Source organism: Tyto alba, unplaced genomic scaffold (genome assembly GCF_018691265.1).
Source record: "Tyto alba isolate M040663 unplaced genomic scaffold, T.alba_DEE_v4.0 Super-Scaffold_18, whole genome shotgun sequence".
NCBI lineage: Eukaryota > Metazoa > Chordata > Aves > Strigiformes > Tytonidae > Tyto > Tyto alba.
The window spans coordinates 30697972-30722948 of NW_024881280.1; the positions used below are offsets into that span (position 1 = coordinate 30697972).

The window sequence follows — 24977 nt, forward strand, 5'->3', positions numbered from 1 at the left end:
TTCTCCAGCAAATCAGAATTTAAAATGTCAAAAAAATAAATATGCTTTGTGTTTAAATTTATAATTATCTTCCTGTTAAGGCTGAAGAGATGTTTTTGACAGGAGGCTTGAAATCTCTCCTTCCCCATGTGCTAAGAAGAATAATTCGATGCAACAGACTTAGTATTAGTAATACTTCTGGAATGGCAGAGGGTAAGTAAACCTAAATCTAAGTGCAAAAGTGACTCCAGTTTAGATTCATATCTATGGGTTTTCTTTTTTTTTGGTTGTGACGGAATGTAGAAATATCAAAAGCACTGAAGTAAAACATAAGAAAATGTTGACTTATGTTCTCAAGTCACTTGGGTGTTTCTGAAGTCACATTGTAAGCATCTGACACTATGTTCTTAAATCATAAAGCAACATCAGAGAAAATATATCATCCGACCTGTGTGAAGTACACGGACTTTGTTTTCAACGTTTGCAGCGCATCACTCAGCTCCCAGTTATGTCATTGAGGAATTACAGATGCAGAAAATATTTGAAAAATCTTTACTGAATCTGGATTTTCTTGCATATGTTATTATCACATTTGTAGGATGATTTACTATGTTCTTCACAGAGACCTTGCTTTACTTATTTCATTGGATACACTTTGGGGAAGAATTAGAGACTTATTGTTACAGAAGTGGTTTTCTGCTTCAATTGTTGCAGAAGTTGGAAATTACTGACTCAGCAAGACTGGGAATTATAAGGGAGAGATTGAAAATAGTTTTATACTTAAATAACTGAATTCGTTGTCATCCACCAAAGAAATTAAAAGCTTTTCCTAAACTTTTCTGAACTGGGACATGGGTGTGTTGAATTAATGCATGGGTTGATCAGCATGCCCAGCTTCACTAACATTGCTTGTGAATATATGCATAATGATGGATATATAATGCAAGCATATACATAAGAAGATATGGGAAGGGAAAAATATTTTTTCATCTATAAAGAAAGCTGGGATAGTTATCAGTAGGAGCAATGAAGTTGTCAAAGTGTTATAATGAACCTTCCCGAGTTTATGGAATACCTGAAAGTTACCTGCAGAGTCAGTCTGTCAGCTGTGACTAGGTATTGTAAATTCAGAGTTGTCCGAGTTGAACGCACTGACTAAAACCATAATTTTAAGAATTTGTGAACATCGCCAGCAAAGTAGAAAGTGCCTGTGGATCTCATATGGACAGAAGGGAATGAAGTTGAGGGGTAACTGACTGTAGCACTTTTATTCAAGGGTAAATTTAGTATGTTTATTTAACAAAAATGTATTTCTGTATTTAGCAAGAAACTGTTTCTGTATTTAGTAACTTCTGCTAGTAATAAAATGAATTTTTGTGCTGAGTACTCCCAAGAGAGCAGTTTGTGGGCACATTCAGTATGCAAATACATGCTTACTTCAGCCTTTGCTTTACATTTTTCGATCAGGAATGTAATTTTATCTTTTGATTTCTTTGTCAGCTTTGGTCGAGAGTAAAATTTGGCTGATTTTCTACAGCCTTTTAAGGCAGATCATTGATTTCAGCTAAATGCCTCTTGGCTGACAGACCACCACAGTATTTAAGAAAGTGAGAGCTTCTATGCAGCCTCTTACTCACCTGTCTGGTCTGAGACACAGTGATAACTCTTCAAGACAGTATCAAGGCAAGAATTAGGGACTGTTAATTGGCGGTTTTGTATGCCACAGAATAGTTGGACTCCAAATTGTCTCTCTGTGATTGAACAGCTGGTATTTACATGCAGGAAAATCAAAATGGCATTGGTATTAACAACTGTTTAAAAAATAAATTTTTGCTAAATAAATGTGAGCTTTCTTCATTGATATTCGTTGCAAAACTGTTAATGTCTTTAGAAGCTATTGCATGGTAGTAGTCAACAACCTTTTAAATCAAAGTTGATTACAAGTGAAGAACATGTAGCAGTTCCGTTCATTTTAGTTTTTAAAATCAAAAATAGTAGAAATGACTGAGATACATTGTGACAGGCAAGAGTTTATTCCTGAGCTGTAATTGTCTGTTTAACTGCAGCCCACAGTAAAATTCCATAGCGAACAAACTCTGAAGAATGGGCAACATGTCGAGATATCAGGAGTTTACTGTTGGACTGGCCATGATTTATAGCTCAGTACTAAATGAAAAAAAATAAATGGTGAAAGTGTGGTATGCAATAGCCTTTCTTTTGCTCTGTGCTAACATTTGCAAAGTAAAGCATTTTCCTGTAGAATACTAATTTCCCAGGTTAGGTAATAAATTATGTTTATATATAAGCTCATAGAAATGTTTATTAAAGTAAGTAAGCTGTATTCATAATCTAGCATTACCCATGTCTGCCAACTATTTTATCTGTGAACAACTTCACATGCAAAGTACATCTAGCTATGACTTTTAAAAAAATTCCAGACGTTATTTAATTTAATTATGGAGTTCTGAATTAAAAATTTCCTTCAGGTAATTTTTTATAGGCCATCTAAAGAAATACATACAGGAAAGTTATTGTTTCACAAACAAAAAGCTGAATTAGTAACCAGTCACTCCTACTTTCCACAATTTCAGGCTATAAACAGGCCAACATTGTGATTTTGCACAAGTCCCTGGCTGATGACTTTGAGAAGTTTTGCCGTGCAAATGATGGACCCCTGCCACTGCTGTACAGAAGTAAACCAGGTGATTGGAAATGTCCTTCTCTGAGTAGAGATTCGGATATCAGGTAACTACAGACCAACTCTGCTTCTCAAAGTTCTGCAGTGAATGCTGGTAGGGATTAGAAGGGTTTCAGGCAGCAGCCTGCTTACTCCGCTGCACATTTTGAACAAGTTTCTCTCCTTGGAGTTATACCTCTGAATGAAAACTACACATAACAGCCTGATTGTCTTGTTCCTGAGACACATGTTATGATAATTGTCAGTATTACGAGTATTTCTCTAGTGAAAAGATAAAATTTTGTATGATTTCTAAATAATTCTGCTGGATCAGGCTGCAAAATAAGTAACAGGGGTTTGCCTTTTATTTAGTAGTAACAACGGCGTGGTGACCACGTGACATTTGTAGAGACTCTGAAATTTGAAAGATGTACTCCTGTAGTAAACACGAAAAGCAAGACTTAAACCAGCTCCCTAATTTTTGAAGCCCTGAGACAAGATACATATTTACCTGTAAAGCCTAAAAAATACCGAACTCTAACATGTTCTGCTTACTGGCTTGGTTTTGTGCAGAATAAGGTGTTATGGGGATTTTGCATATGTTTGTTTCATTGTTACTCAGAAAGAAAAGAAATGGCCATAGAAGGCTATATACTAGTAGCCTGTATTTTGTTTGATACTGAGTTAATGTAAATTCAAACAATTCACCTTGCTTTCAAAAAAAATATGCTAAATTTGCAATAACTTATTATTTCATGTAGAACTGACTGTCTACAGTACAGAATATATGAGTATGGAGCTTTTACTGGATCACTGAAAAGCCTAAAGGAGTATTCTGAGCAACTTAAGGACATGGTGACTTTTTATTTAGGCTGCAGCTTCTCTTTTGAAAAAGCAGTCCAAAATGCTGGCATTCCCTTAAGAAATGTTGAGCAAAAATGTAATGTAAGCATGTATAAGGTAGGTATATACACACACACATATAATCTTTGTCGTAACTTTTCCTTTGAATATTTGTCCATATTCAAATTATATGTGTATAACTATTGCTCAAAATCAACTTTTTTTCCTACCTGCATAGTAACTTTAGGCATGTGCTAGCCCTGAGTGCGCAAAAATACAGGGTAAAATATGCCCAGCCTCAGTTCAGTGTTTTGTCAACTTCCTACGAGGCCAATCTGCTTTTTTATTCATTTATGGTGACAAAGATTTTCCCTGTGTGCTGTAGCAGCCATTTCATTTGTACAGCCTTCATACGTGTCCTGCTCACCATACCAGCTCTGGCTTGCAGTAGGAATATTCATTTTATGAGCCATGACAGTAACAGCTTCTTCTGCCTAACAGCCACATTTTGGATTTTTCTTGTGACAGTAGAGCCTTTAAACTGCATATTTGCTACAAACCCAGACCTCTGGGACAGAAGATGTTCCCAAATACTTGAGGTATCTACCGAGGCACTGAAAACTCTAACTGTGCTCAGCAAGTTTATAATGCAGATTTTAATGTCTGCAGAAGTCCTAGAATAATTCTGGCTCCAGTAGGTAGGCCCGTTAATATTAAGAACACTTAGGTACACATCTGCATGCCTTTTTCATTTAGTTTGGCTGCTGTTCTACTAGACAAAGGTTATTGTGAAACAATAACACTGAAAACAACAATCTTTTTGCTATATTCCTGGTCAAAGTGAAGGCTCAAATGTGTCTCATACCCGAGTCTTTGTACCAAGCTTAAAGGAAAAGAGTACAACTATGTATCTGCTTATAACGTTTCAGAAATAGGAAAATTTCATAGTTTATAGCACATCGATACTGTAAAGAACTGTACAGTGTGTTTCTTCAGTGACAGGTATGATTTTTATTATAAAGATTGTTAATGAACATGTTCTGTACAGCTCTAGCTGTCTACCTATCTTGCTTATGTTTAGATGCAACTTTGATATCAGACAATTTGTTCTGAAAAGTCTGACTGCTTTATTTCTGAATAGAAAAGGTGCTCCAGCATCCCAGTTGGTGAGGATGATGAATTCCACAGAACCTTTCTAGAGGCACAAAAGATTTTGGATGTGTGGAACTGGCATGCTGCTTCTGTAGAAGTGGGTGCTGGCAGCAGCAGGGGTTCCTGACCCGTGGGTGTTACAGAGCGCTGTAGCTCCCCTGAATCAAATACAGAGGGTCAGTTTGGACCAAGCAGATTCATCACGGTGTGGTACTTTTTGTTAGCTTTTTCCCTTTCTGTACAGGGAGCACACCGTCGTTTTCCAACAATATGCAGAATGCACTGAGCTCACCACACTCTATGCGACATGTACTGAAGCAAGAAATGCATAATGTTGAAAATTTTAGTGATCAATATGAAGAAGCTTAAGGATGGAATGTTTCATTCCTGCACTGCTGAATCTTACCAAAGAAAAAAAAAAAGGGGGGGGGATGCTAAGAAAGTTTTGTTTAAAAGGATTTTTAAATGAATGTTAGTGTGTGACCTTTCTAAACTCAAGGTTTTAGACTTATTTCTTCTAATACTTTAGAAGTACTATTCCATATTCCTGCTAACACCTTGGATTCTTTTGAACTGCCAGACAGCAGTCCCTTGCTACAGCGTTTCTACTTTTTGCTGCAACTTAGTAGTCACCATGAGACCTATTCCTGAAAGCAAACTGGAAGCAGCTGTGCTAGCAACATCGGAATTAAAAGAAGCCCATGGAGCACCAATTCACATAGGTGACCCTGGTCAGTGTTTTTCATTTTACTCTCTCCATGCACTTTACTGTGTATAAAAATGAAGAGGGGGGCCATGGGAAGTGGTAGGACTGAAATACCTGCACCAGTACATTAATTATGTTCTAATCCTTTCTAATGGTCACAAACCTGAATTTAAAAAAAAAAAAGAAAAAAAAAAAAAAGAATGGTTTTGAATGAGCTCAACACAGAGATTTCTTGGATAAAAGATAATTGTCTGATATAGATAAGTTATATGGCAGGGGTGGTTTTGGTAAAAAAGTGTAATCACATTTTTCTAAAATGTATGCAGTTTCATTTATATGTGAATATTTCCTTGCTGTCAGAGTTTGCAGTAACAGGGTAGCAATGATTGACAGCATGAGGAGAAGTATGTGTGGATACATTTTGTGTCTTAGTGGAGTACTGTGAAAGTAAATACTGAATTATTTTTAAAAGTACTGAAATAGAATACATTGAGCACAACACTTAAGAGAGAATAAATATAAATATGACAAGAATATATTTTTTCAAAAAACCCAGCTCAAACAAGTATAGGCCTATTCTTTGCAAGGGAAAACTGAAAAAAAAAAAAAAAATATAACCCAGAGCCTGTTTGGAAAAGAACAAAATCAAACACACATCTGTAAGATGAAGGTAGATCACAATAAAAGAAAAAAAATCCCCTCTGCTGACAGAAATTTGTTGATCAGTAGATTCATGGGCTGCATACACAGAGGGATCACATTGCAGAACAGGGAAGGAGATGCCATTGCTTAACCGTATACCCTGGGAATATATTTGGTCTGAGTGCTGAAATCTGAGGAACTAGTAATAAGATGTTACTTTGAATAGAGCAACAAGATGTTTGGGCAAGTGAGGGTCTCCACTATTTATTTATTTTTAACAGAAAATAGTGAATTATTGTATATATATGGTTTATATAAAGTATTTCCAGAAAAGACAGTGGTATATTAAAGCCTCTGAAGAATTTAAAACCAAGGGAAGACAGCAAGTGCATAGAATGACCCAGAATATTATAAGTAGGTGTTAGAAGAAAGCAAAAGACAAATCAGTGAAAGCTGGGTAAGAGTGAGATGTAGTTACCTAACCCAGAGAGGTAAAAGAGCACTTTCTCATTTCTCTAGCTAAAGAACATAGGAAGCTAAAACAGTCGAAAATGTGTTCTAGAACAAACCCATTTTGCATTGCAGTTATTTATTATTGTGTGCCAGTGTTACAAATATAATTCTTCTGTTGATAGGAAAGATTTATAACAACTTGGAAACTCAGCATCCACATCTAGGTTGTATTTTGTTGCAGAAATAAAGTGAATACATTTTTACTGATGTCATCAACTACAAAAAGGGAAAAGAAGTCAGCTCAGGTTCTGGGGACACGAACTGAAAGGCAAACTAAATATGCCACTTCAGGGGGACTTGCCACTGTTGCAATCCAGGCTCAGTGCCATTGAATGATGTTTGGGGTGCAGCCCCCAGGCTTTGCAGTAGTACTGCTTAATTGGAATCTCTCCTGATTTAATTTTTAATCAATTCCAGGTCTGCTGGGAATACAAGATCTTTCCAAACCAGACTATGGAGATCCAGTTCACCTTTACCCTGGTGATATTCCAGTGTTTTGGGCCTGTGGAGTAACAGCAGTAGAAGCAGTCAGCAACTGCAGTATGTACTATGTTTGGAGACTCTTCTAAGCTATCCTTCAATCTCTTTTTCTCTCTGTTTTTTTTTTTTTTTTTTTTTTTTTAATGTGGATTGAATGAGTTGGCTAATTAGCAGGGTTGATTTTAGGGTGAGCTAAAAATCACCCCAACCAAACAACAAAAAAACCTTTGGCAGGACTATTTTCCATTGTGAAATACAAGTCTACCTTAAAGGAAGTTCCTACTGAAATTTCATCACTTTTGTTTGAGTACTTTAAAGGCAGAAATCTAAAGCTCTGGCAGCATCAAAACATCTTTTTTAAGCATTATTAAAAACTAGAAGTTTAAAGACAATAATTTTTAAGCTTCTTTCTTTTAAAATAATATTTTGTATTATATTGCAATAAAACAATATTAAAGGGGAGGAAAAAAAAAAAAGAAAAGAAACAGCAGCCAGAAGTCTTTAGAAAATGTTGTCAAAAGCTAGCAAATCGATTGCCCTGGAAAAGAGTTCATAATTGTGTCATGAGAATTTTGAGCTTCTAGGTTTTGTTCTAAAATGAAGTAAGTGTGACACACTTTACATAAATGAAACTTTTTGCTCTGCACAGAGCTGTTCTGCACTTTATCCAGTCATTTATAACAGGCATGAGCACAAAGGGCAAGAAAATGCAACTAAACCATAGTGACAGTATTATATACTGCTCTAAATCACTGTTGTGGAATGAAATCTCATACTTTAGCTCTTACTGAAAAAGAAGCTTAATAATCGTAGGCAGTATAACTGGGAGAGCCTTGGGAGGTCATCTGCTTCGTCCTTCTCCCCTTGCAGGATCTGCTACGTCCTTGTGGTTCCCTACAGATGTTGATCTAAACTGCTCTCAACAGCTGCTGTAAATATTTTCAGCACTACGAGCAGAGAATTCTTTTTCTTTCTTACATACCACCCCTTTTGTCCAGTCCCAATCCAAGCTGAAAATCCTTCTCTTTCCTGTGTTCTCCAGCACTTTTGTTCATCTTCCTCATGCATCCTTGTTGCAGGGAGAGAAAAAACTTGCCAACCCCTCTGCAATCTGTTGCTCAAAGCAGCTGTCTATCCTGCCTTTGCCTGGAACGGATTTCACTTTTGTTTATTTCTCCATTTTCTGTATTAAAACCAGTTGTCATTAATGCATTCTGGGAACTAGCTAGAATCTGCTAGCTTCTCACAAAAAATACTGTCTACTCACATCGGTTGGTGAGGTATATTAAACCTCAACAACCATGTTCCCCATCTGCTTTTAGATTACTAGCCATAGACTCCCAACAGATCTAGCACAGACCAAGCACATATGTACTTGTTAAAGAAATATCTCCTTCCTTTTCACCATCCCAACAAAGTAAAGTTTTGATTCTTTAAGTATACCAGTTGTGATTTTTCCAACAACGTATCAATCTTGCCAAATCAAGTATGATCTATATCAAGACTTCTGAAATTAGTATAAAGACAGCAAATATTTTCAGTTTAGGGAACTACTATGCTGTCAGGTCTAAATAACCTTGCAGTTCACCAGGGATTTAGGTGCTACTCTGATTCCCTTTGCTAAGGCTTACGGGTCACCTTTTGCCATTATTCCTTGCTAGTCCGTAGATCTCCTAGCGAGGTCAATAAAACACTGTGCAGAAATGCTAGTCCCCATTTTCTTAATCTGATAAAGGACTATTGCTAGCCAGCAGGCAGGAGTTGATAGCTTTGTCGTATCACTGTTACAAGGATATTCAAAGGTATAAGAGAGACACTGTAGCTTCCAGCAGCACTCTAGAACCTAGAAAATTATTCTTATGAAAACAATATTGCCAAGACACCGTGCAAACTTAAACATTAACTTGTTCTTAGGTCAATGCACTAGTTTCTTCATGCATGTCAAACCCCAGTGCCATTTCCTGACAGCCTTTGTTGGAGGATACCAGTGTTCAGTTCCTAAGTTGCTTCAAGTTTATACCAAAGAGGAGATCATAGAAAAAGCTGATCTCAACTACCCGCATGAGCTTTCTGAAAGTGAAAACATTTTCCAATGTACATGCATACTTTCCTTTCTCAAAGTGTATTAACTGCTGCAGTGTAACCTAAAATATCACCTGTTTTTAGGATCTGTGTCGTCAGGCAGGGACTCTGTGTTGTTCAATTAAATAGCTTTTTGTGATTTTATCATTCTGATATTTCAGTGTATTGCAATAACAGTGTGTTTAATTGAAGTTTTTTCACCCATTTTAGGAGCTCCGTTAGCTTTTACTCATTCTCCTGGCTGCATGTTCATTACTGACCTAAAGAACGAGAGTGTCACAGTCAGATCCTCAAGAGTAGTCCCACAAGTCCACTGCATTTCTCAAGATCCTCTGCATTATAGTATTGTGTCAGCAGAAGCAGCCCAAAAGATAAAGACTCTGGAGACCCTAATTGGAATAGATCCAGGTAAAAACAAAAACTCTCTTCCTTTAGTGGCTTTGTCACAAGGTAGATATGACCTATCCTGCTTTTTTGGGTATTCATAAAGTTCAAGAAAACAGTAAGAATCTGAAGGCAATTTTAAGATTTTAAAAATTAATTGTGGAATACAGTGAGTTAATATAACTAGGTCTTACATTTTCTGTTACCATACCTAATATCAGAGTCTGGCCAAAACCATTCAATCTTATGGGTAATGGAATATCTGATCTGGATGACTGTATACTCTCAAAGTACACAGAAGCATCAGTCTTTACAGCAGACTGGAGAGTCCGCAGGGAATAAGAACTGTTACTAAATAAAACTGAAATTGGTATATAAAGTACAGGGCACCTCAGCCTGCTGGTAACAGCTACACGGGTATTCACTGTTGAGTAAATAGCACATTTCTTTACATATGTTCACGACTACTGTGCTCCTAGCAGAAAATTCTAGTAGTTGCATGTGCTTTTCAAACATCCCTCTCTGATGGGTGGGATTACATCAAGCTCTGCTGACATTCCTCGCTGAGGTGGTGTGTGATGGACCAAAGTGACCTCTGGTCATCACCAAAGGTCAAGGGGTAGGGCTGCATGTGTGCACAAGGAAGATGAGAGGGAAATAAAGGCAAACCGAGTAGCGCAACCATTCCCAAAATACACACTGAATTAGTCCCCTCTGTCTGCTTTAAATTCTGATCTGTTTCCCATAAATTTTCTGAAATCCTCTGTAGACAGTAGTGGAAAACAGCTTAAGCCCAGCTCTCCCAAGCTCCGGGTTCGAGCTATGTGCCTATGTTTGGGTCTGCTTATTTTCACTCACAAAGCCTCTCCTTTTCCCACTCTCAGGAGCTCAGCTTGGCACAATGCCATGCTCTACAGAAATACAAGACCTAACAAGAGTTAGCTCATTTTATTGCTAAAGGAGAGTACAGTACTTTATCTCAGTTAATATACCCCACTTCTCAGAAACCAGTATTCCCCACTTCTGTTACTTAAGTTTTGTTCAGAACTTTTTTCTGTGTCCACTATCTGTATGTTGCTTAGGAGGAACAGAGGGAAAATGGCAAAGGGGAAATTGGAGACAAAAAGAGGAGAGTGCTGGGGAAGGCGGGGGGATGGAGGGCAAAGATGAGAAAGATGAAGATGTGAGGAGGCCAGAGGACAATAGTGAGGACTTATCTCTCGCTATCAGCCCATGAATATCATGACATCATACTAGTGTCTGTGCTTTTCTGGAGTGCTAGCAAATCTAAAGGACTGCGGTGTGAACTTGTGTTTCCGAGTGCCAAGGAAGGGAGACGGGGTAGGAAGCATTTGAACAATCAAAGACACACAGAGATAACACAGTGTTGCCTCTTTAGGGACTGGACCATGAGAACAGACACCTGTTAATATTCACCTGTTTCTCACGGTTAGATAACATGGTTCTCTACTATACAAGGTGTTACAAGATCCTTTAGCAGTAACCTGGATACCACCATATTAATTGAGTTTATGATGTCCCCTGGTAACTTACAATGTCCCTGAAGCCTCACTTCTGTGGTTAATCATTTCATTAAGTGGAATTTATTTGGGAATTAGCTCTTCCCTAAGTGGATAGAGTTAAATAGAGACAAAGGACCAGCTTACTCGTGATGTCTGCATCAAAACTTCTGTAAGATCTGGGATGCTTGAGTCACAATCTAGCTTCAGTAGCTAGACATGGTCCAGCATGACTGTCACCACAGGTCAGAGGGCCAAAGGAAAGCAAACGATATGCAGTAAGCTCTCAGAAAAAGCTATTTACACTAATACCTAAGAATGTCAGGTATGGTAATTCTCAAAATCCAGTTAACTGAAATTCTTAACCTGGAAGCACAGCCCATTATCTTCATTACTCATATCCTACACCTTCCTAGGTTTCCTGAGGAAATTACCCTAATTCCTGCCTTGACCAGAGGTTTTTATTTTTTTTGTTTTGTTTTGGTTTTAACCCATTTTATGTCATTAAAGTATGCAGGTTTACCCACACAGAACCTTCAAAAGGAAAACAGTGTATTGAAGTGTACCGCTCTCTTTAAAAACACCTTTATAGGAGACCGGGGTATAATTCATCTACACCGCCAGGACGAGCTGCTGAAGGCTTGCCTCTCCATCTCCCATGCTCGGTCAGTGCTGATAACAACTGGATTTCCTACCCACTTCGCTTACGAGCCGCCGGAAGAGAATGACGGGCCCCCGGGAGCCCTTGCTATTGCAGCTCTATTGCAGGTCTTGGAGAAAGAGGTTGCCATAGTAACGGATCAGAGAGCCATGAATCTGAATAAAAAGATTATTGAAGAGGCTGTTCAACTAGGTAAGAGACACGTTTTTCAGTTTTTATCTTGCCAATTTGAGCCAAGGTTTGCGTCAGTCAATCTCACTGTCACTTAGTACAGGAATTTTTTTTTTTTTTTTTCCCCAGGAGAATGAACCACAGTTCACCCTCTAAGCTCAGATCAGCGTTGCTACGATGACATTTTGTTAAACCTAGCTGGCATTCAGTTAATGCTTGTGTGTCTGGGTACTGATTCTGGATTAGCTGTTTGTGATGAATTCTGGATGTATGGTCTTCTTCTTGTAGACCTGTTTTCTATCTGAAGGTTCCATTTACTTAGCACTACATCCAAATGAGTTTAAAATAAAGTAAGAATGCAGGGAGCTTATAAGGGATAGTGTAAAGACACCAAGTCCTTACTATTCTAACTGTTCTGCCTTTTTTTAAAAAAAAAAAGTTACTCAAACACACATTAATAAAAAAAAAAAAAAAAGAAAGAAAAAATGTACATAGTATCTGAATTGTATTTTTTCCTGTAGGAATCCTGAAGAGACCAATCCCTCTATTGAGTTATCAAAGTGAAAGTGCAGATTCAGCTTTAACGTTTTTGTGTGAGAATGGAAATCCTGAAAGACCTAGGTATGTGGAATTAGTTTTTGAGAATGGATCACACCTCTACTGTGTAAAGTTAGAATAAAAATAATGACCATGATGTAAGAAGACATAATGGTTACAAGTAAATCCTTAAGACTTGGAATGAACAGAACAAACTCTGAAGCCAAACACTGGTATTGGAGTACACATAGAGTACAGAATTCCATGTTATTCTGCAATTATGCATTTCTAGATTACAAAAACTAAATGATACTTCATATATCAGTAGCTCTTTTCCTTTGAAAAATTTCTAAAAGCTTTTCAGCTGTTATTCCATATAGATGTATATACACACACGCACAATATATTATTATACCAGTTTTTAAATCAGTGAGAAAATCAGAAAGAGGAAGTATTATGTCAGAGTCTGTGAAAGAGCTAGGAACAGAGCTGTGCAGTGTGTTCACTTTCTAGAGCTTTGGCTCAAGTCTGACAACTGGGGAATCTGACCTGATTTAATAAAACATCATGTGTTAGTAAGAGTATGGAAGTGATCATCCTCTTGTCTTTGGGCAGCCAAAGCCAAATTTATAGGTGTATGCATGCACTTTTCTATTGATTTGAGCTGTTTGCATATGCTTTGTTGACTATACAATGTTGGGCAAAAATTCAAATTTCTACAAAGTGTGTGATTAGGGTTAATGCACAGGAGAATATGCTAAGTAGTTGTGTGCACATTTCATTACTTAGCAGGCAACTTACATTTCCTTTAATTAAGCATACATTGCTCATTTTTATTGATCTTTCCCTGTAAAGCATTTTAATGTAGTTGCCTTCACTTTGTTCTCATTAATAAAAAGATCTTTCACTCTGCTATTTGCTCCATCACTTCCCGTTTTCTTTCCACAGATTAATGTATGCTATAATTGTTGTTGTGGTTGTAATAGCATGCATGATACCATCTTAATTTTTTACATATTGCTTTAAAAATGTGTTTTATAGCTATGCCAGTTTCTATTTTAATTGATCCCACAGTCCCAAAAAGCTAAAGTAAGTATTTCTTTAAAATAGACAACTAACCTGCTTAAAGTCTCTGGAATCACCGTAGATACCCACCCACAAGAACATTAAGTTATTCATCAGAATTAGTAACCTCTTGAGAGTAAAATTGGAGAAACAAAAGCAAAATAACTTAATTCTAACATATAGTGGCAGAACTGGGTACTAAAGCTCTGCTTAACATGTAGGACATCTGCAGTACATCTGTCTACTTTCATAACTAGCAAAGTAGCCACAGACTTAAAGAAAAATCCCCCAAATCTAAAGACCCAAACAAAAAAACTCCCTAACTGGAAACAAACGACTATTTGCCAGACAATGTACTTTAAGCAGAAACTGTATCTGCACTAACAAGGATTTTGATGATCATTAATTTGCCACTTTTTTGTTTTCTTTGAAAACACTTATAGAGACTAATGTCTTATAAGATATTATGTATTTTAACACCAACCAGAGCAAGGCCAGATGGCTGACCCAAAAGCTTGTTGGCTAGAAAGATTTGGGGAACTTCTCCATTTCTGGGTGGCAAATGTGGTTTGAGGAAGTTGCACTAAAGGTACAAAGAAACTAGGCTAACTTTTGAAAATAAACTACAGAGAACTACATCCAGAAATAACAAAACAGTATCCAAGTTTTACCTTGAATCCCAGTGGTCAAAAATTAGAACTAAGCGCAACAGGAGAAGCAGCCAACAGAAGACTTTGCTGTGTGAAAATCACAGCTTTGATTCCTCTCCTCTGTTTTTTTTCACTCCTCTCTAACCAGGTTTGATCACCTGATAGCAATAGAACGTGCTGGGATGGCTGCTGATGGCAATTATTACAATGCCAGGAAAGTTAACATTAAACATCTCGTGGATCCCATAGATGAACTATTTTTAGCTGCACAAACCATTCCAGGAGTCACAACAACAGGTACGTGTGAGTTTGTGTTATACTCTCAGAAGCCAGAGAAGCACAGGACAGGAACCCTTACTGGGAGTGAAGGGGAGCGGGAGGCAGGTGCTGGATAACTGCCTGCGGGCTGCAGCTGCTCGCCGTGGCTGAATCTAAAAAGGCCGTTGCTGGAGAAAAACGACAAGTTTCTACTGAAGGGTTCTCACAGCTGAAAAAAATGGAGGAGTTCATTTCAAACTTATGTAAGGACAAAAAAAAAAAGCAAGCCCACATGTGTGTATTACCTATACATCAGCGTGTATACATACACTTCTCTAAGTGTAGTTTTTGACACTGACTGTATTCTGTATTTTGTGTGTGAACGGCAACATAGAAAGCAAATTACTATTGAATGGAAACATTATATATTAAAATATTATAGTTGTTTTTATGCTTGTTACGCCTTTGTTAAAACAGCAGTCTGGATAGAATCTTAGTTTATATTGTCTTTGAGCAGTACATTCTCTTAAGCAGGGATTGCATATTTGCATCTGCTATAATAGTGCCTTCTCTAACAAAACATACATATACAGTAATAATCTTTAAAGGAGTACGTTGTCCTTCCTGCCTAAACTACATCTGCATTGACTAATACGTCTAATGAGAATGCTTTTGTCAACACGGCACTCCTTTCTTTTGTTGATAATCCCTTTTTTCCTGAAAATTTACTTGTGCCTGGTTTTGAAAAAATATGCCATAGATCAAGGTGTGTATATAAAGTGTTGTACAACATTCTTGTAGAATCAGATGCTTCCTGCTACACTGTGTGCCCCAAAACAGAATTGGGAGATCGATAATCTATATAAGTATTAGAAACAGAATTTGAAATAAGCGTCACAAAATTGGAAATAAGAACCCATGCCAGGCTGATTTCCTTCACATCAGAACATGTCTGCTGATCTGGCTTTTTTTTCTTCTTGTAGTGCTGTGGACTCACTCCTAAGTATTACCAAAAGCACGGGAACTTTGACTTCTCAGTATTGATGTTTTTCAAATGTTTTCACAGAAGTTAGAGAGCTCCTGCAGAGATAATGCATAGTCTGATTCCACCGTATTGGAATAATTTAAAAGCCATATAGCAGAAGGGTTCACTGTATTATCTTAAACCTTGCAATACATTTTATTTACATTTAATTCAAGACTTTTCCTATTCCTAAGGAGTAACTTTCAAAAAGTAGCACTCTAGATGGCACTCTGTTGGAAATCTCAGCAGAGAAGCCACAGATTGACTGAATAAGGATAGAAAAAACTCTCTTTCATAAAGATGTTTAGCAAAATGCCTCAGAGCTTTATCTGCTGCAGTTTATTTCAATTCTTGTCCCTGATTTTAGATTGTTGGTACAAAGACTTGGTCTATCCAGCTACTTACATAAAATCACATCCTGGTTCCTTTAATGAAAATACCATAATCTCTTATAATATCTCCCAGAGCAGCTCATAGTATATTGTTGATTTGGCAGAGTTTGGAGTGTTCTGCAAGGTGGAAATTTGAAACTGTTCACCAAAATTTAGTTAGTTTTAAACATTCTCTGAATATTCAAATATACTATGAAATGTCATTAATTAAAAATATCGCAGGCTTGTGAATAAGAAGAAAAGAAGCAGTTATCCAGATTCACTGTGTCCCATTGCTGTGATTTTTCTCTAGAGATGTCTGCATAGAAAATGACTTAACAAGTCATAGGCTTCAAAAGGTAATGAAGGTATCTGCTCTGATCTCCTGTGGAATTCGTGGACATGGATATTTTACACTGGAGAACTAATTGTGTATCTCTAGAAAAGTAATGTAATTGTTTCTTATGTTGTCTGTTACCTAGTTAACGTTTCTTATTTTGCTTATCACACTAACTTTTTGTGTCTTTTAAAAAATTTGATTACAGTTTCTTGGGATGGCTGTTGTTTTTTTCAGTATATTTCCACAAAGCCTAGCTTAACAAGGCACAAATCTGGGCTATAGCCTTTGTGTCTTGTCTCTCATTACTGATGATAATGTATTGCTACTGATTATAGTAAATTTTGGGGGGAGGCGGGAAGCCATCTTTGACTTTCTTCATGGTCAGTAGGAATTTGGAGGCATATGTCTAGTTCCAAGGTAAAATGCAAATATCGTACAGCGTTAAGGCAGAGTACTCAGATAACTTTATAGAGCAGAAAAGGTTACTGGAAAGATCAAGTTTTCAGCCTTAATGAAGTCTTCGTATAGTCTTGCTCAGTGGCAAGAAGTACTGTTAGTAGGTGGAGAGGGGAAATGTTAGAACATTTGTTACATGCCTATTGACTGCCGTCAAGTTTTGCATTTAAAACAAGATCTGTGTTTAAAAAAATCTGATCTAGGAGTCTGACCACAGACAACTCATGAACAGTGCCTACAATTGTATGGGTACCAATACCATAAAATGTCATGGAGTAAGCGGCAACCTTCAGGAATATACAAAATAAGAAGACATGGAAGACTGAGGTTGGAAGAGTTTGTTTTTCACAAAAGACTGAAATAAAAGATTAAGAGATGCTACTGAAACCACATGCTGTTTTTATAGCTGTCATACAATTGACATAGCTATATGCTATTGATATAGGAGCTACTGAAAAGCTTTCCAAAGTACTGCATGAAAAAATGCGGTCACACATGTTTCCCTTTCATACAATGATTTTTAGCACAGAAGACTGATGTTTCTTGCATTTTTTCATGAACATAGTTTCAGAAACCAATGTAATCAGTGAAAACTTGCGTGGAAAATCTGACAGAACAATTTTTCCTCTTCCTGGAAAGCACTCAGACCTTTAGGAGGAGAGGATTCATCTTGTCTATTTTCAGACATCTATATTTGAGATGTCTGCCTTGGGGTGAGATGAACTGAACGTTTGAAGGGTCTGTTTCTCTCTGCTGACTTTAAAAGTCTAGCTGACTGGCTCATGCGTAGACGGCAGCGTTTTGTCAGGTGAATCTCACTCTGGAAGTCTACAGTGAAATGTAGTCCTCTGCTGATGTGTAGAGGAAGAAAAAACCAAATGGTACAGGAAAATTTTCAGGGTGGTCTTCCTTTCCTCCCATTAACTGTAACGCTAATGGGATCCAGGCACAGCAGTCGATCTACTAACTGTGTGACCATCCTGGTGACAGGGCTTCCACAAAGACAAGAAAAAGCAAAGCAAGGCTGATACAAAAAAACCGCTGAGCAACGGATCAGCATCCTTCAGTTAGAGAAACTTTTGATGATCTTCAAAGCACGAGAATTCATTTTAGGTCTTTTAAAGAATGTTAAGAGCAACATTTTGGGTTTTGAAAATCAAAACATCGTGTGGATTCTTACAAAACAGTAACTACCACATTTATATATGATGATAGAGGCACCATGATTATGTCATTACCGATTTGAAAAGTACTACAAACAGATTTTAGAAAGCACTATTAAATCCCAACAACAAAATAAATGTGATCAGATTATTAAAGCAGATAAGAAAAATGATTAATTGTTCCATGGCAAATCCTTTTATGTAAATTATGTGTCACTCAGTTATGTTTTCCTTGACTGTATAGACTTAAGGAGTTAAATAAAAAATTGCTGCTGAGAAATGACTTTCGATTTCACTTGAAGAAGAAATTTGCTCCAGGCTTATGTGAGATATTTATGCAGTTACTAAAAGTGTTAAATTTATCAGTTTTTAGGGCTTGAAGTGTAAATTATAAATACTGTAATTTCTCTCCTGTAACACATGCTATGCATTAGAGCACAGTCACATTTCAAATTCAAATACGATACATTCCAGTGAGGACTTGCAGCTCTTGAGTGTTCTTTTTCACAGACATTAACTAGGATTTTTCTATAAAATCTTCAAACTTGAGAGGATGCCATTTAGACTAACAAGTGAAAGAAAAATGATAATTTCCACTTAAATAGATGGACTTTTTTGTTTGGTTGGTTGGTTGGTTGTTTTTTTTATACTATCCAGCTTTCATATAATGTGCTAGTTTATGTGTTACCCTTACCTTCAGATCTCTGAATGACAATTTTATGTCCCAAACATAAGGTTGCCTAAAATTTTCCTGAAATGGCATAGGTTCCATTGATTTTACTGAAATCAGAGACAAATGCTTAGTGTTTTTACTTGACCAACAAAAAAATCAAGGCTCTACACCCTGAATATTGGAACACTTTAAAAAAAAAAAAAACAAAAAACAAACAAAAAAAACAACCCAAACCCAGAACAAACTAGCTATTTTTTTTTTATAAATTACTAGAAAAAATGAAAACAGTAATAACAGAGTTGGGCTCTCTGTACACTGTGGCACAATGATAGTGATCTTTGTAAAACAGATTGCCAGTGCGGCAAGTCCTACTTCTGCCAAAGTCCTTACATATATTTTTGTTTATACTTCTGCAGTAGTTGCTACTTTGAAGCTCTTTTTTAAATTCAAGATTTTAACAAACCAAAGTTTTCTGTGCTTGCTTTATTACAGACTAATAGGCTAATTTCTCACATTTATTTTGGATTTGTTTTCTATCTTCTTTTGCTATTTGTCCTTATGTATTTATGACAATGCATTATATAGAATACTCATTTAAGGCCTTCCATAAGCAAGTTTACTGTCTTAATTCTATCTGCAGTTCATGAGCACTTGATAATTTTAACTTCTTATGCCTCCACCAATACAGCATATATTGCATATATACACTTACAGGTTAGCATGTGATAAGTGATGCTTTCAGCTATTTCATTCACAGTCTTCTCTTTTTAGACACTTGTGATTAAAAAGTATAAATCATCTTGTATGGAGCTATGAACTATCACAGCGACTCTGGGGAAGACCCTGGATGCTTTCTAAATGGATTGTTAGTTGTATGCTGGGTTCATACTCATCCGGTCTTTTTCTCTTTTAATAAAGGTGTTGGAGATGGAGGAAATGAATTAGGAATGGGCAAAGTAAAAGATGCTGTAAAGAAGCACATAAAAAATGGAGACGTTATAGCTTGTGATGTTGAAGCTGATTTTACTATTGTAGCTGGTAAGGGATTTTTTGGGCGGTGGGACGGTTGTTGAGGTTTGAGTATAAAATTGATATTGACTATAAAATCTGTCTTTCCAACTAATTTGTATTGGCTCTTTCTTTGTATGACCAAGCCATCATTAGTGAACAAATTTGTCTCTGTATTATGCCAATTTTCTGAGTAGTTAAGCAACTACAATTCCAGCAGGAATGACTGGAAGTTGAGGATGTTCCATGAAGAAAGTGCATTTAATTTGAAATGTTGGGCAAGTCCTGAATATTCTTTAAAAATCACACCTTAAATAAAATAACAAAGAAGGCTGCAGAAGGAAACTCTGTAGGAATTAAAATGTCTATGCACATATGAATTTTCAGTACAATCGATGAGCTGCTATGGGTGTGACACTGGTCAGGGTCATCAGTCGTATTGCTCTTACATGAAGAGAGGGAAGTCCTTTCAACAGCCACTCGAGGACAGATGTACATTCTTAATGTATAACAAAAGTTGAATGCTATAGTTAAAATTCTGTTCTACCCTAACATCATAACCAGCATGAAATCAAATCTGCAGTGAAAGAGATGTGTTCAGCAAGGACCGATTTATGAAGCGAATGGTCCATATTGTACTTAACACAGGTTTCTAGGTTTCTAACCTAGGTATCTAACACTCTTGATACTAAACCAGCAATTTGCCTGGTTTATGATACTTTAGCAAAATCTTCTACCTCTGCATGGTTCAAAGCAAAGGACACTGGGCTGTAACACAGCTCCTCACAGTGCATGGACTTCACATTAAGCCAAGGGGAATTGTGTTCTAGAGCATGCCCATTTGAGTTTTTGCTTTGTTGGAAAGACAAACTGCAAACTAAGCTAGATGGAAACTTGCAGAAACTCAATCTAAAATACTACTGAAAAACATTTTAATATGTTAAACAATTGTGTATTTCTGAAACAAATGTTCCAAATCCATGTTAATGTTTAATTCATACCCGCCATTGCTACACGAGACTCGGTTGTATGTGCCTAATGACTTATGCGGGTTAGGTATCTTCGCAATAACTGCTGTTTGGGTTTCTTACCGTTTGGTTTCATGGTGACATTCTTTTGCAGGGGTCTCTAACTGGGGAGGCTATGCCATTGCTTGCGCCCTGTATATTCTCAGCACTTGTGAAATACACGATCGGTACCTGAGGAAAGCTGTTGGGTTTCCACAGTTATCAAAGAAGATGGTCTGGCAGTCGGCACTGCCATCGGTTACCAAGGTAATTTCTGTAGGGGCAAGGAGTTGTGGTTTGCTTGTGACTTGTAGATGGAATTGGCTACCAGCTGCTAAATGCTGCCTAGTCCAGTTCAACAGCTTGCTTTCACGTGGTCTTTTGGCAACTTTTGGGAATCCGTGGTGAACGAGTAACCACACTGTACTTAGAATATTCTGCAAAGAATTCAAAACAGACTGAACATAAAAATCCTTAAAAATTAGTGCATTTGTGTGCCGCAACTTCAAGCAGTAGAGAATGCCACAAGTTTATGGACAGTGAAAGAAATCCATCTATTGGGATACAATGGTTAAAATATCCTGTTTGCTTCCTTAGCATCATTCATGATTTTATACATCTCTGTTGTAGCCTCCTTTAGATGTCTCTCTTCCAAAATCAAAAGTCACACTTCTAATACGGAAGTACTCCACACTTCTGATCTTTGCACCTTACTTCTGAACTTTCCACCTTTTCTAGTTATGTTAGAACCTTTCTATAATTAGTTTTGAATGTTTCTAAATTAAATTTGGAGAAAGACTTGCAGAGGAATATTTTAAAATATGTTTTGACTAATGCAGCTCTGAAGAGTGTGATATTCTGGGAATGCAAAAATTTCAGACTTAGAAAAAGTAAAATAACTGAGAGGGGTGAGAAATGACTGTGATCTGTGCTTATCCTGCTAAGCACGTGGCTCTATTTTTAATTGGCAGTGTTTAAAAAAAATATATATATATGTATACTCAATGATCAAGTAAGGTTTGTTCCACCATATTTGTAATAACTTAGGAACTTCGGACTTCAGTTTTATTGGCAGAGTACCTCTATAGAGACTTGGACAAAACCACTAAGTCTGTGAGCTCCAAGAATGCTAAGCAAAATGTAATCTGTCTGCCATAGATCTGTTGTCCCCAACCAGTGGAGTATTTCTCCTGAGATGACAGTACGTTCTGCGTGAAATTCTAACAAAGTACTTCTTAAGTATTTCAGAGTAGGTCTTACTTTTTTTCTAATTCTTACTATTTTGATTTTTCATCTAAAGGTCATAAAACTGAAACTGATCCCAATGTTTAGCATAGCCATATAGCCACTTACCCTTTGACTTAAAAGTATGGCACCTTTCAGTGCAATCTTTTCCAAAAATTGATTAATTACTTTTCACTTTTCAATGGTTTTTTGTTTGTTTTTTTTTTTTTTTTCCCATTACATCTACTGGTTTTGCACTTTAAATTAATGTATCCTAAAAACTACTATGATCCAAATTCCTGGTAGTGAGATACTGTAATTAAATGTGGTATTGTGTACAGGAAATCCTTCTTGGTTTTGTTTTACTAAGCTATACAGCTGGGAATATTGATAATGATACAATAATGGCCTATTGAGAGTGCAATACTAAAATCTATTGAGATAAAATTAATGGAAACAGTTTTGTGGAGGAGAGAAAGTTACAAAATGTCTGACAAGATAATATGATATCTTTAATTATAAATCACAAAACAGTAAACAGTGCAGAGGGTTGAACACATTAATGTTCACAGACTCCATTAGTATAAAAAAAAATTCAGACCATTTATGTTTATATGGCTACTTTCTGCCCAATCCATCTTCTTTTAATGCTATAAGAATTACATTAGTAAGATAAAGAGCACCACCACACATACCCACCTCGGTGTTCATATTTGTCTGTTTGTAATTGGAAAGAAAACACCTGAAGGAGTGCCTATGCACCATATAGCTTTTTTTTTATAATGTATTTTATTTTCCTTCAGAAAATGGCATTTCTTCCACAAAAACTACAGATTATATTTATTAAATGAAGAATTCCCCTGAAACACAAAGGTTATTTCTCTGCAGCCTTGTGTTCAACCAGTGCCAGAATTGCACTGCAACAAACCCCAGAACTGTGGAGCTCTCCATTCCCGCTGAACAGAATGCTGAGATTGTTCTAAGTGCATGGATTAGTCTTTACATACATTTTAATAACAGATACTCCAAACCATTTGCTCGTTGTTGAGAACTTGATGAGCAAGAAACAATTTTATCTAAACAATCTTTACTTACCTTTCAGTTTTGGAGTTTAATCATAATTTTATTGGTTAATACAATATTTGTTTGATTTTTCAGCTGTTCATAGTACTTCTATACCGAAGTGACCACAGGGAAATATATTAATTCATACATATCCAAACGTAGCTAATGCTAAACATCCTACAGTCATTTCCTTCCATCTCATGACCAGATTAATATATCAGACAGTTGTTCTTTTACTCAACTCTTTATTAAGGGTAAGCAATGAACTGTATAGCATTTCTTTTGAAATTATGACCTATAAGAATATGAACTACTTTATAAATGAGCAATATATAAAGAAGGGACATTTCTTTTAATATTCTTTATTTGCTTTGTCATTCATAAGGGAGTTTTTTCCTTGAATAAAGTGCAAATTAACAAGTTCTTTTTCTATTAATTTGATTATTTTTTCTGGTTACCCCACTCCCAGCATAATTATTTACTGAAGGGAGAACTGTGAGGAAATTGCAGCACTTTACAGCTAAGGAAGCGTACTGTACATTGTATATGTTCCTTACTAATGGAAACAATAGCATTTGATGATAGAATACAGTTTATCAGACGTAGTTATATAGTATTAAGTAAGCAAGACTTTTTTCCTGTGTAAGCAGATCAGAGAGCTCTAACATTTAAATATGTAGGAGAAACAATTCAAATCAGAGATGACATTTTGCATATCCACTTCAGTTGTCTCTTCTGTGACACGAGGGATCTAATTTGACACTTTGCATATAGATAACTCAGTGCTAAGAAAAACCTCTTCCATGCAGAAAGATCAGGTGCTTATATTTGCATTCATATATGTGATCATTCATATGATATAAGCTGATGTATATTTATAATTTTATAAATGATGAAGTAGCACTTTTTATGCTACTAATGTATCCAGTTAATTTCCTTCTATAGCTGTATAATTGCTGTATTGTTACATGATGTCAAGACTGACACCATGTAACTATGAGTATTTTTTCTTTAATAGAAAACCAGTGCCTCATTTAACTTTCTTGTAGCTAAGAGCTAAGATGTATTACCAGGAAATAGAAGACAAATCTTTATAAAGTGCATTGAGAAAGCAGGTTACCAAAATATAATACATTCCCTGCTAATTGATCATGCAGTATATACCTTAATTCTTTCAGAAATGTTTATAGTTTTACCATATACTGTATTATGTAAAATACAGCTGTATTGTTCCCAAATTCAGCTCTAAAGCTATTGCATTCTTTATGGTTTAGAAGTTTCCCCATAAAAACCCCTAACATATATAATAAGAGAATATTAGACATCTTAACTTTATAATTTTTTCATCATTAATTTGTGGTGAGTAGATAAAGGACTTTGCAAGACTTTATTGTATGGGAATATCAAAGAAGTATTTAAACCTATAGAATTGTTTGTCAATGACATTGGTAGGGTTGTTTCAGTATTGATTCCTGTCTCACACAAATGGAAAGAGAGCAGTAGACCGGAGACGAGAGAAGGCATTCCTAGCAAGGGAAGGGAAGAAGAGATAGGTATATGACGATTTCAAGGTCTTATGTAAATTACCACAGGCTTGGGGCAGGGGGAAGCTAATATGTGACTTGGCTTTTCATTTTTCTTAGATTTTTATTAACAGAATTAGAGACATAAATTATAGTAAATGCTAAGACAGTAGAAAGAGCTTTACTGGGTACATTTCACACCAAATGAAAAGCAAAGCACTTTATGCTAGAGATGCGTCCATTTAAAACCAGGTCTTCTAATTTCATTGTTCATAGAACTAGTGTTTTTTCAGAGCTTATTTTATCCCATCTTTTCATCTCTCAATGCTAACTGGCCCGTAACTCGCAACTGAGGATTTTGTTCCCTCTGTGCTTTAACAGCTCAACTTGGAACATGCTTTGTTATCTGCTTACATTACTGTTAAGCAAGAAAATAACTGTTATAAACATGAGATTGAGTTGCAGTTCTAAACAAAGTATATGCTATTTCAGAGAATTCCAAGGAAGAACAACTCCAGGGTTTTCTTTTTTCCCCACCCCTTTCCTAAGCAACCAGAATTCTCATAAAATCAATAGAAAAAAGAGGACAGAGAGCAAAAGGCATGCAGAGATCACAGAAGATGCAGGGAAGTGATTGACAGCCCATTCAGGTACTCTCTGTAACCTTTTTTCCTGATGTATCCTCTTTTCCCCTTTGTTCTTTTTCTTTGAAACTTCATCTGCAGCCAGCTGCTATGCTGGGGAAGTGACAGGTGATTTTTTGCAGTACTTTGGGTGGAGGTTCCTCTCATTCTGATTTGTGC

General features: G+C 36.5%; 1 protein-coding gene across 10 annotated transcripts in view; it reads left to right on the plus strand.

The window, feature by feature from the left end:
- DGLUCY (D-glutamate cyclase) overlaps positions 1 to 24977 on the plus strand; it is a 48924-nt gene that overhangs the window by 21308 nt on the left and 2639 nt on the right. For all 10 annotated transcript variants that reach the window (XM_042791028.1, XM_042791030.1, XM_033010537.2 and 7 more), the window contains 11 exons: positions 81 to 192; positions 2571 to 2724; positions 3418 to 3616; positions 5232 to 5382; positions 6930 to 7052; positions 9285 to 9482; positions 11571 to 11831; positions 12332 to 12431; positions 14211 to 14359; positions 19266 to 19385; positions 20478 to 20629. In XM_042791028.1, coding sequence (XP_042646962.1) covers positions 90 to 192; positions 2571 to 2724; positions 3418 to 3616; positions 5232 to 5382; positions 6930 to 7052; positions 9285 to 9482; positions 11571 to 11831; positions 12332 to 12431; positions 14211 to 14359; positions 19266 to 19385; positions 20478 to 20629 — 1710 coding nt within the window. In that variant the 5' untranslated portion in view covers positions 81 to 89. The remainder of the gene's footprint in view (positions 1 to 80; positions 193 to 2570; positions 2725 to 3417; positions 3617 to 5231; positions 5383 to 6929; positions 7053 to 9284; positions 9483 to 11570; positions 11832 to 12331; positions 12432 to 14210; positions 14360 to 19265; positions 19386 to 20477; positions 20630 to 24977) is intronic.